This window comes from Chrysoperla carnea, chromosome X (genome assembly GCF_905475395.1).
Source record: "Chrysoperla carnea chromosome X, inChrCarn1.1, whole genome shotgun sequence".
Taxonomy (NCBI): Eukaryota; Metazoa; Arthropoda; class Insecta; order Neuroptera; family Chrysopidae; genus Chrysoperla; species Chrysoperla carnea.
In genome coordinates, this window is record NC_058342.1 from 15,002,703 (window position 1) to 15,015,918 (window position 13,216).

At 30.5% G+C, this 13,216-nt stretch overlaps 1 protein-coding gene across 1 annotated transcript; it reads right to left on the reverse strand.

Moving 5' to 3' along the window:
• Positions 1–498: 498 nt before the first annotated feature.
• Positions 499–11,489, reverse strand: LOC123302959 (protein-serine O-palmitoleoyltransferase porcupine). Its single transcript, XM_044886052.1, has 6 exons — positions 11,285–11,489; positions 7,964–8,168; positions 6,562–6,775; positions 4,372–4,675; positions 731–1,136; positions 499–508 (listed from the first exon to the last, which is right to left on the reverse strand). Exons 1-6 carry the CDS (start codon positions 11,487–11,489, stop codon positions 499–501), a joined length of 1,344 nt encoding a protein of 447 aa, XP_044741987.1.
• Positions 11,490–13,216: the final 1,727 nt, after the last annotated feature.

Consider the following 13,216-nt stretch of genomic DNA (forward strand, 5'->3'; position numbering starts at 1 on the left):
ACAAATTTGGTCTAATTTCCTGCACGGGTAAACATTGATGTTTACGAAAAAACGTTTCAAATTTTTTTCAAAAAAAACGTTTCAAAAAAATAGACAAACTTTGAAAAGCTGTTTATCCGAAACCATCGGTCTTATAAAATTCGGCTTGATCTCAAATTGTAGCAAATTTAACCTTCTTTAAAAATAAATGCAACAGTTTTTGATGAAAAACCAGTCCTTCCAGGTCAAAATCGGAAAAATTTGAAATTACATCAAAATTTTCGGGGTTTTTCTTATTTTCGTCATAATCCGGTCGTTTTCCGAGGTCGAAAACTTGGATTTAACATTGCCTTTAAACAACATATTAAAAAAAAAAACTTGATTTTATGCAAGGTCCAATGTTTAACTTATTGAATTATCGCTCCTTGCAAAAAAAATTTGTTTTCGAACATTTAGCTAAGTCAATTATAAGGAATTAACATTAAAAAAAAAGCGTCGAAAAATTATGGCAAGCGAAATCTAAACGCACCTGAGTAAAACATAATTTGAAATCTCAAAACATTCGAGTTCACGCAATTTAATTACACTAATGTCTTACAAATTGCATACATTAATGCAATGGAATTCATCTATAGCAGTTTTTTTCACTATGATCCAAATAAAAGGAGCGTAAACTACAGCAAATATCAACATTGCATAAATAACACTAACCACCAGGAGCGTATATTACAGCAGCAAATAAATAAAATACTGTATTCCAATAATAATATGACTAATAAATCCAACATCCGCCCATGTTGATATCGTGTGTGTTAGGGGATTTGTAGCACGCATCAACGATATATCCTCAAAAATAACACCTAAGTACGCTAAATGTAGTATTGCTAATCCAGTAAAAAATAAATTCACTAATATTGTTAATGTACTTCGTTTTGTGTACGCATGTCCACAATTCTCCTTGCAAGACGTCACTAACGTACAACTATTTAATGCAGCACTAATTTTTGAGCGTAACATGTACTCAATGTATGTGTAAAAACCTAATGATAACAGTACTAAGGCTAGAGCTGCACTGAAACCGTGCAAGGCTGATGATGCAAGGTACACATTTAATACAGCTACAAATTTTCCTATATGCTGCGAAGGTCGAAACACATCTGTAAAATAATGAGAAAAAAATCAATAATACATTCACTAGTCAAATTGTACATTAAAAGGGGGTGGACCTTGCATGAAATCAGGTATTTTTGTTTTTTGATATGTTGTTTTCAAAATAAAGGGAATCCAAGTTTTCGACCTCGGCAAATGACCGGATCATGCCTACAACTAAGAAAAACTTCGAAAATTTTGACCTTATTTCAGTTTTTGCTGATTTTGACCCGGAAGGACTGGTATTTTATCAAATCTGTGGTATTCTCTTTTAAAACAATTTGAGATGAGGCCGGCTTTTATAGATAGTTTCGGAGATATAGCTTTTCAAAGTTTATCTATTTTTTCAATTTACATGATTTCACGCAAAATTTCATCTTTTAAACCGTTAAAAATAGAACAAAAGTTTAAATGAAAAAATTGTTTCTTATAAAAAAATTAACAACTTTGGTTTGGAACATTTTTTCATAAACACCATTGGTTTTCAATAATCATCAATAATTTTTCGAAAATTTTCGAAAACCAGTGATGTTTACGAAAAAATGTTCCAAACCAAAGTTGTTTATTTATTATAAGAAACATTTTTTAAATTTTTGTTCGGTTTTAAAAACGGTTTACAAGATGAAATTTTGCGAAAAATCGTTTGACTTGAAAAAATAGACTGTATTTTGAAAAGCTGTATCTCCGAAACTATCGGTCCTATAAAAACCGGTCGGCCTCAAATTGTTGCAAATTTAACCTTCTTTAAAAATAAATACCACAATTTTTGATGAAAAACCGGTCCTTCTATGTCAAAATCGGCAAAAACTGAAATAAATACAAAATTTTAGAGGTTTTTCTTATTTTTCGGCATAATCCGATCGTTTTCCGAGGTCAAAAACTTGAATTTAACATTGCCTTTACATTGAAAACAACATATCAAAAAAACAAAAGTAACTGATTTGATGCAAGGTCCAACGTTTAATTTGGTTGAATTAAAAATAGAATTATCAAACAAAAATGGCATAATGATTCGGTCTTTTCCCAAAATTTTTCCATTTATTTTGATGAACTTAAGGTAGTACCAGCATGAAATCACTTTTCGACAGATTTGGCCGAATTTTTTTTCTCGGGTTTATAATAGCTTTATTTATGAATTCCTAAAATTTCATAATTTTTGACCGTTTAGATCGCGAGATATTTAAAGACAAAGTTCGCGATTTTGAGGGTCATGTCCCATTTAAAGCATGTAAAATGTCCGGTCTCTCCAACTATTTTTTATGATATTATTATATATTGAAGAAAAAGTAGAAAAAAATGTTTATACAATACAATTCTAAAAAAAAAATTTAGAAATTAATTTTCACTTTCGAGATATTAATTTTGACGTAAATTGATCGAAATTGGGACGTTGGCATAATTATTTCCCATTTTAAACGGTCAAAATTTCTGAAACTTTGGGAATTAATAGTAAGCATTATTAAATTCTTAAATTTAATTTTTCGTTAAATTCTGTCGAAAAAAAAATTGTACCATTGCTTTAACATAGAAACTGCAAATACCATGCTGGAACATCGTTAACACTGTTTTCTACAAATTTTTGATTAGCGTGAAACATTCTTTGATTGGCGTAGAACTTTATTATTTAAAAAAAATCCTCTTAAATATTCTTTGCCCGAAAAATAAATTTATAAAGGAAAGCGAAAATTTGTTAATACCACTCGAGAGCTTGTTTATTTGTCTTGAAAATGAGTAATAAAAAATTCCCGTGTGTGAATTTTCGAGATATTCACTTTCTAAGCAAATTGACTCTTCTGGATTTAAAACTTTGTTTCATCTGAATTAATCATCGCACTGAATTTTTTTTCATATCATTCGAAAACTTAAACTGCCTTATTTTAAGCCTCACATATTGTTTCTTAAAAATGTTTACCACTCTCCTAATTTTAGTTATTAAACATGTCCAGAAATTTTTCAATATTTTAGGCGTTTTTTCACCTGGTCGCCAATTTATAAAAAAGGCGTTATCTAAACTGTTATCGTGCTCATGAGAAAACTTGTACTTTCTAGTTTTGGAGAAATAGAAATTGTTCAAAAATTTGTATCATCCTCTGTCGTTTTGTACTGAGGATTGAAATGGTGAGAAATTCGAGTACCGTGGTATTATTTCGATTATCGTTGTATTCATTTCAATGAGTATCTTCCAACTTGCTTTTACAAAGCTTAACTTTTTAAATCGATCAATTGCATTTCTATAGATCCAATATCAACTCCAAATGGCTCAATGAGGATTTCGTTACTATTTGCTTTGAGAGGATTTACTATGAATGCTAGAGTGGTTTTGTTGATTTATGATTATTTTTATTTCGGCTGAGATATAGAAATGGTGCCTTCTAGTTAATCGATTCAGAACTTTTTCTTTTTTTTTATACAATAAATAATATTTGCGAGTGGAACTAAAGAGCCTCAGCTTTACATGTGGCTAGAGAACCGCAGGTGACTTGTGAACCGTAGGTTGCCGACCACTGGACTATAGGTTTTCATATTCTACCTGCACTGGGCACATTTAATGCAATTTTCCTAATTTGCATTATTAACATCTAAGTACTTTTTCTTATCCCACTGTACCTGAGGATGAGCAATGCAAATTGGGAAAAATAACAGGATTTTCGAGAAATAAAAGTACCCAGAGCAGGTAGGATGTGACTACCTATAGTCGTATAACATATAGAGTGAAGGATACAATCGCAGTTCTTGAAATTCAATCGTAACTTTAACCATACTTATCTGGAAAACCGCTTTTCTTTATAAATTTTTTGTCTCGCCAATGGATATTTAAGAGGATTTTTTATTAAATTATACATTTTTACGCCAATCAAAGAATGTTTCACGCCAATCAAAAATTTGTACAAAACAGCCTTAAAAAGTGAACGTAGAGTGCATAATTTTTGCTATAAGTATTCATATTCTACCTGCTACCTGCTCTTGCACATGAAAACCGATATGACTATTTACAAGCTTGTTTTTTAGTTTAAAAAAGCTTTTTGAACGAGTTGGTAGCTGCCAAATCGCAATTGACACTTTTGGCTTTAAACTGTAGCATCTTTTTTCGATATTTTTAGCTCTAGAGAAAAAAGCAGACATCCATAATTACAACCTTATGATCTATTTTCGGCTTTATTTCTTACAGTATACTGTTCTCCGATACGCCAGAAAATTCCTTGATTTTTTGATAATGGATAAGATTGAAAATTTTATACTTACAGTGTTTAAGCCATCTATGCATTGGAATATTCCAATGTACAACCACTTGACTCAATGATTTTGGGAATTCAATGGCAGTTATATGTACAACATCCGTATAATGGTAGCCGGATGTAATACTGATTGCCTTCGATAGATGCGATATAAAATAATGGCTAGTTCGAAATAGGAATGCATCACGATAGACCAGAAGCCAATCATTACAATCGTCTGGTATTAACCAATATCCAAAACAGTTGCTGACCAATAAACATGATAAACTTATAAAAACATGTTTTACTGTAGTTATGAATGATGTAAAATTCTGTTAAGAAAAGAAATATATATTAATAGTAAAATTAATAAACTCGCGAGCAGTAAAGTTCCATCACAAAGTAAAATAACCTCAAAATCTCAAGAAAACCGCTGTAACTTCATATTTTCAACTTTCTCTGATAAATTTTCGAAGAATGAAGGAATTGAGTTGAAATTCTGAAAAAAGATGTAACTTATGATCATAAAAAGGCTGCTAAATTTAATAAATTTTAGTCAATTTTGAGAAAAACTAATTTTTCTGAAAAATTTCAACAGCTCGTACAGTTCAGATAAATCATCTGATTTTAACTGTTTTTTAAATTGCAGTTTTTTATGTACACTTTCGGATTGTGCGAACGACTTTTTTTCAAAACCATATTATGAGCCGAAATATTGCAAAACAAAAATGTAAAAAACTCGAAAAAATTCAGATTTGCATCATTAAAAATGAAAATTTCCACTTTTGTCAGGTTTTAAAAAAAAAAAAAAAAAAAAAACCGTATTCAAAACCTGAAAAAAAATGAAAATATTTCATTGCTGTACGAGTTTTTTTCATTTTTGTTTTGCAATGTTTCGGGCTCATAATCAGGTTTTGAAAAAAAAAAAAAAAAACTATCCGAAAGTACATAAAAAACCTGTAATTTAAAGAAAAAGTTAAAGTCCGGTGATTTGCCTGAAGTGTACGAGCTGTTGAAATTTTTCAGAAAAACTTGTTTTTCTTAAAATTGAAATTATGTATCGGACTAAAATTTACCAGCCTTTTTTATGATCATAAGTTACACCTTTTCCAAGAAATTCAACTCAATTCCTTCATTTTTAGAAAAGTAATCAGAGAAAGTTGAAAATATAAGGTAACAGCGATTTTCTTGAGATTTTGAGGATATTTTATTATATTCAGGGTTCGATAGCAGGCAAGGTCGATGTAGAAATTCTTAATAAACAATTCTTATTTTTATTCGTATCAATTTGATTAATAGAAGCAGAGATATTGAAGAAAATGTCACCAAAGAAAACAATGTTGAGATAAACCCGCGTAAAGAAGTTCGCGCGGATCGTTTCGGAACCGGAAAAAATTTGCAAAAAATTATCGTATTCTTTATCAAAATCCGTTAGATTTATTCAACTAATAGTATTTCTATTTAAAAAGGAAGAAGGGTGCTTGCAAGTTGACACCTTCAAAACCAGTTCCATACACCAAATCGACTTATATACATACAAATTTACAAAAAAAAAAAAAAACCAATTTGTGAGAGGATGTGGAGATATGCAAATCCTTAAAAACAACAAAAAACATATACTTTCGATAAAAGAAAGAGGGAAGAAGAAAATAACATGGGAGCTCAATTCGGAATGGCTGTGGAAATACGCAAAGCCTTAAAAACAACGAGAAAATGGTTTTTCTCTCGAGAATTCCTGCCAAATTACCGCAAAAAGGAGAGTGTTATAAGTTCAACGTGTGCATTTGTGTATCTGCGTGTCAGCCAGTGGCATCGTAGTTCTTAAACCGGTTGAGCCGATTTTGATTGTTTTTTTTTTTTTTTCGAAAAGTAACTTGATCGAGTGCTTTAAGCTATTTTTCAAGAAAGCTATTATATTTTTTTTTTTTTTTTTAAGCTATTTTTCTGTTCAGTTTTGAAAGATTCCTACAGTAAAAACCGCATTTTTTGACGTTTTATGGATCTTGCTCATCTCTGTAGCCCCTTCAAATTTCGATAAAGCGTTGAAAATTTATATGTAAGTTCAGCCCCTTTTTATTATTGCACTTCCAGAGTCAATTCAAATTGAGATAGAAGATTGGAACTTTTGATGTGATTTAAATTAGTACCCAGGATTTTCTATTAAATCGGCGGTGGTTTTAAAATTTTGTAAATTTCCCTTATTTTTAAATGTACTTACCAATGAAACATTAATCTTTGTATACTCTTGGAACGACATCCATGGCCCAAATAATATATTCGAAACAGAATAAATGTATCCAAAGTAATGAAGAAACGGTGGCATATTTATAACTTGCTTCTCGACATCAAATGCAATACTGACCGTTTTCATAACCATTATCATTTGAATACTGCTTATTTGACGCCATACTTGACTTTCCACCAGAAATTCGCTGAAATAGTATCAAATTAGATCCAGATATTTCTAAATGTTTTGTAGCGAATCTATAATATTTATGTAAACACGTTTAATAATAACAACAACTCATAAAAAGGACACCGCAAATAAGTCCTTAGCATCTAGATCAAGGGGTCCTCTGTGCCCTTCTTGACCTGTTACCCGAAAGCAAAACCTTTCCGGGTAAGAAATTCTATTTTATGCAGAGAAGCTATAGGATTCTGTTGAGGCCAAACGTCACACTGAAAGTCCACAGCTTCTCTGCTGGAATGAATCCCAAGATCCAAGGTTTCGGACACAAACATTCTAAAACTAACGACCTGTGGGTTTCTGCTGGTGAAAATAACATGTATAAAGATTTCATCGTCCTCCGTACAAATGGGGTCGTAAGAGATCTCCATGTTATGGAGAGGGTATTTCAATCGACAGTGTCCTGTTAATAGTCCCACCACCCTTTTTAACTGTGCTCTAGTGAGTTTCAGGCGAATGACCTAGTGTGGTTATACACAGTTTGGTCGGTCGCATGCCCTGCGCAAAGCCCTAGTAATTAAGATGGGCTTGTCGTAGCCATTCCTTGATTCGGTAAATTACGGAACAACTTTCTATGCAAATGACAGGCTCAGGTGAAAGAGACGTTTCAGTCTCATCGCATATTGCCCATCGGGAATTTATGTTTTTAACCTAGATTTGGAAAGGACCCCGCTAGATTAGATAGGAAAATGGCTTTCTGTGAAACTTTTTCAAACCACCCCAAAATGTTCTTCAGATCGTTCTTGTCAAAAACTCTCACGACTACAAAACTTTTTAACGAGTAATTTTCGAGTTGCATGCGAAAGCCACGAATATTTTCTAGATTTAGTATATGACTAGGAAAATTGCTTCCTGTGAAACTTTTTCTAACCGCCTCCTAGATGTTCTTCGGATCGTTCTGAAAGCTTTCACGACCATAAAATTTTTTAACCGGTAGTTTTCGAGCTACGGGCTATATAACTATAATGTACGTGCAGATTTGATCGCCCGTTTGATTCCCGTTAAAAAATTTTGTATCCGTGAGAGCTTTCGATCAGAACGATCGGAACAACATCTTGGTGCGGTTTGAAAAAGTTTCATAAAAATTATTTTCCTATTTAATTTGCGAGACTCAAACTCAAATTATAACAAAAATTGAAAGATTTTTACTTACCATAATAGCAAATATGAAAAACAATAAAGCGCCATCGAATATCCTTTATATTTACTGTTCAAATAATGGACTAATATTATTAAAAAGACATATGTACTAATCCCCAAATATATGACATGCGTAAACGTCGCTATATTATTTTTATACAGCGTACCAAAGCCGCAAATACAGGATACCACGTGCGTCCATCGATTTGGTAACACATCTGTAAAAACAAAATTGTATATTAAATCTCTTGGAGGATATCAAGTTTAATTTATCATCGCGAACAATGTTTGAGAGGAAATTAAAAGGTAGGAATCAAACCCAAAATCTTTTCCACCGACTCCAATATAAATCTACTGACGAGGAGTCAATTCATCAGTTAGACTGTTTTTTCAATTTTATTTTCTCGATTAGTAATTGTAGTGATTATTCTAACCTCTCACCAAAAGGTGAGCTTATGAGATATTTGTACCGTGGCGTATTCTATCACTATATATCTGACACTCCTCATTATAGGGCTAATCGTGCTGGCTACTAACGAAAAATAGACTCACTGTCTAAAAAAGTACCGCTGAGGAAAAAACATTCTAGATATACAATATTAAGATATAATTTTGTTCAGTATGCAATTTATGTATCATATCTGTAGTAACATTGCCTATAAATAAAAAGAAAGTAAACTACTGCTAATATTTATCTTTTTATATTTGATTTCTTTGTTTTTAGCCACAGGTACCACGCTGTGGAATTCCTCACGGGTCGAGCTAGTCTCACGTATTTAAATAAGAATGTAATATTATTTAAAATCAAAATCGATGGAATAATTTGTATAATATAATTTTAAGTTAACCCTAATCTTCAAAAGACATGTATATAAATTTGACAGCTGTCGTACTATTAGTTAGTGATATATATCATTTTGAGTGAAGAAATTTGCTGTTTCATCAAGACAATGCAAACAAGTCAATGAAAACGATGGCAAAATTGCATGAATTGGGCTTGAAATTGCTTCAGCATCCACCGTATTCTCTAGATCTGACCCCCAGCGACTTTTTCCTGTTCTCAGACCTCAAGAGAATGCTCGCTGGAAAGAGATTTATCGCCAATGAAGAAGTAATCGCCGAAAATGAAGCCTATTTTGAGGCCAGGCAAATCATATTATAAAAGTGATATCGAAAAATTGTATGACCGCTATAATCGTTGCATCGCCCTCGAATGCAACTATGTTGAACAATAAAATCGAATGACATCTAATGTGTTCCCTAGTGAGTAAACAGTGATGTTTACAAAAAATGTTTCAGACAAAAGTTGTTTATTTTTTGATAAGGAACATTTTTTACATTAAAAATTTTGTTCTATCTCTAACGGTTTACAAGATGGGTCCTATGGATCCAAGACCCAATTGACGTATGTTGCTCATTCGACCTCACTTCTTTTTTCGTTTTTGAGTTATCGTGTTGGCAGACAGACGGACAGACAACCGGAAATGGACTAATTAGGTGATTATATGAACACATATACCAAAATTTTTTTCGTAGCATTAATATTTTTAAGCGTTACAAACTTGGGACTAAACTTAGTATACCTTGCATATTACATATATTATGCATGGTATAAAAATATATTTTACTATGTAAACCTACGAACTTTTCAGCCCAACTGTTATTTATGCTCATTCATTTTAATTTCAAAGTATTAAATTACAGGTCAAAAGTTTGATATGTCAAAGAAGATTTTTTTTTTCAAAGGCACTGAGAATATTTTGGGATGATCAGCTGCCCACCTTAGGAAAAATCTCCAGTTACGCCAATTATTTTATTCTTTAAAATTTTAATAAAAATTTATTTTTGTAAAATGCTGAAATTCGAGAATCTCTGTAAACAATAATTTTTGCATAAAATGCAAAAATAATTGCAATTTATATATTTTTTGTAAATAGTGACAAGGTATTTAAAAATTATGTTTCACCTTGTATACCTAATTGTGTTTTTGAATAAAAAATAATAATCAATGTTTGTATTTTATTTCAATTCTTTCGAATCAGTCAAATTATACATGGAAAGGGGGGTGAACCTTGCACCAAATCAGATATATTTATATGTTGTTTGCAATGTAAAGGCAATGTTAAATTCAAGTTTTCGAACCCGGGAAACGATCGGATCATGCCGAAAAATAAGTAAAACCTCAAAAATTATGACTTTATTTCAGTTTATGCCGATTTGAACCTGGAAGGTTTGTTTTTTCATCAAAAACTGTAGTATTTATGTTTAAAGCAGATTAAATTTGCAACAATTTAAAATAAGACCGGCTTTTATAGGACCGATAATTTTGGAGATACAGCTTTTCAAAGTTTGTCTATTTTGTGAAGTTACACGATCTACGCAAAATTGCATCTTGTAAACCATTAGAGATAGAACAACAGTTTAAATGTAAAAAATGTTTGTTATAAAAAAATTAACAACTTTGGTTTGGAACATTTTTTCGTAAATATCACAGTTTTTCGAAAATTGTCGAAAAATTAGTTTCCAGAATTATTTTTATGTTTGTTTTTTCTAGAATGTTTCAAAAGGCTTTTAGTTGAAGCTACCTGAAAATTTTCAACTCCCTATGTTATATAGTTTTGGAGAAAATTGACACCAAATTTTGTCCTAATTTGCGCCGTCACGGTTTCGTAAACATTGGTGTTTACGAAAAAATGTTTCAAACAAAAATTGTTTATTTTATAAGGAAAATTTTTTTCATTTAAACTTTTGTTCTATCTCTAACGGTTTAAAAGATAAAATTTTGCGATAAATCGTATAACTTGAAAAAATAGACAAACTTTGAAAAGCTGTATCTCCGAAACTATAGACCATCGATCCTATAATAATCGGCATGATCTCAAATTGTTCCAAATTTAACCTTCTTTAAAAATAAATACTACAGTTTTTATGAAAAACCTGCCCCTCTAGATCAAAACCGGCAAAAATTAAAATAAGGTCAAAATTTCCGAGGTTTTTCTTATTTTTCGGCGATTCGGTCGTTTCCCGATGTCGAAAATTTGGATTTATTATTACCTTTACATTGCAAATAACATATTTAAAAAAAATGATTTGATTAATTAACTCCTACGGCTATAAAACATAATTTTGCAATACTCTGTATTAATAGAAAACAGATTAAATATTTGAAGTCAGTGGCGGAACTAAGAAAATTGGAAAATTTTTATTCAAAATCAAACTATATTATTTAAAAAAAGGACTAATAAGATCAAAGGACTAATAAAGCAATGCGTATTCCTAGTTACACCATTGGTAAAACTAAAAAAGGTTTTAATATTGAAAATAAACTACTTGCAATGTGATAGACGATAAATTAATGCCCAAACTAAAAATCCAATAACAGAAACAAGTGTTTTTTCTAAAACAGGAAAAGCACAATTATTTAAGGAACTTAGAAAACTTTGATGTTCGATTAAATGATTAATATTTGGATCCTCATCGTAATATTCCATGTCCGGATCCGTTTCATAAACGTATAAATTTTCATCAAAATTATCCATTTTTCTAAAAAATATACAAAAAAAAAAATTTAAGTATTCAACCCAAAAAAGGGTAACAGCGTGGCGATCGAATTGTACTTCCCCTTATAAAAATTCCCTTACTGTTTTTGTATCATAATTTGAAAAAAAAAAAAAAAAAACTTCGAAAAATAAAGAAATATCATTTTGCGTCATATCCTGATAAAATTTATTAAGATAAATTAAACCCAAATATGATATTTTTGTGTTAAAATTAGTGCAGAATATATAAATTCCAAGATACTGATGAAGAAACAGATTTGCGAAATTCAATTATAAGAGACTCGGGATATTTTATAATTTTTTCTAACCCACATTGAAATTTCCTAACTTAAAAGAATATCAAAATCCGCTGACTTTTCTAGGTTTTCCAGATCGATTGCCACTCTGGTAAAATATGTTAAAAATTTACCTTTACATTGAACTGAGTCATTTAATTAGGAAAATAAACAAACCGGCTTTTAAGAATTTTTAGGTTAAAATTTTTACTAACGTTTTTAAATCTAATACGAAATTAGAAATATATTATTTTTTGTAAGTAATCATATTTAAGTTTTATTTTTAGTTTTTATTGGAAATAACTAAGAACATTTTAGTCAAAAATCTAAGTTATAAAATTGGGTTAAGTGTTTATTATTTTCAAATTGGTTTATTATTTTTTTTTTTTGTATGTATTTAGAATAAAAATTGTTTTAAATTTTTAATTGTGCGTTGAATTAATTGTTAATTTCAATTTTCTTCTTTTTGTATTCTTAAAAAATGCATAAATTTATTGAAAATTAACTTTTTAGTAAGAAAAAAAATTGTCAAAACTAAAAACATTTAGGTCGATAATACAGATTTATTATATGTCATTATCCGTATATTCTATATTTGGTTTGAATCTCTGTTGAAATTGAAAAATAAAAACGTTGCAGTTTTTCACGAGTTTATTATAACAGGATGGTTTTATTGTATTTACATCCCCTTAATATTAAAAGGATTATATATAAGGAGTTGAAGTAGATCAAGGATATCAAGTTTCAAGCCTCTCTTTCGGCCCTTTATTTTTAGTTTGTTTCATTGCCTACTAATACTGAATAGAACGTTTGGTTTAATGGGAAAAGCACGTAAATCTGTTTTATTTTACGATTGAACTATAAGTTTCTCTGATATCGACTGAAATTGCTCCGGGTTATCGCACTTTATATAAAATTTTGAGCGAGAATTCAAATTTAGATGCCTAATCGTCAAATGGATCTGTTTTTTTTTGCATTTTCTGGGTTAAATTTATTCTAGAAAATAATTTGTATCCAATTCGGAGATATAATAATTGTTCTTATTTTCTTAGAGAGATGGTGCCAACCTTAGAAAATCAAGAAAACCATCCAAAAAAAGTTTGTTCCGGATTTCGAAAATCAGGTTCATTTAACGATTGGATGAATTGATTTTGAGATGTCGCCTAAAATTTTGTGTGATATAATTGTATTTCGGTCTTCGGAGCGGTTCTTTAGATATTGAAAAAATACTCATAATTTAGTACCTACACTCAAAGATGTTACAGATTAAGAAAAAGGTAATAAACCGCCCACTTTTTGCTAAATTCTGGTGGAATGTGTTTCTTAGGTTTCAAATATCATTCGTAAATCATGAGTTAGTTACGACAATATTTGTATTTGTTAATAAACAATAAATTGTTAATTAAATGAAACGGTTCATATAAAATTTAA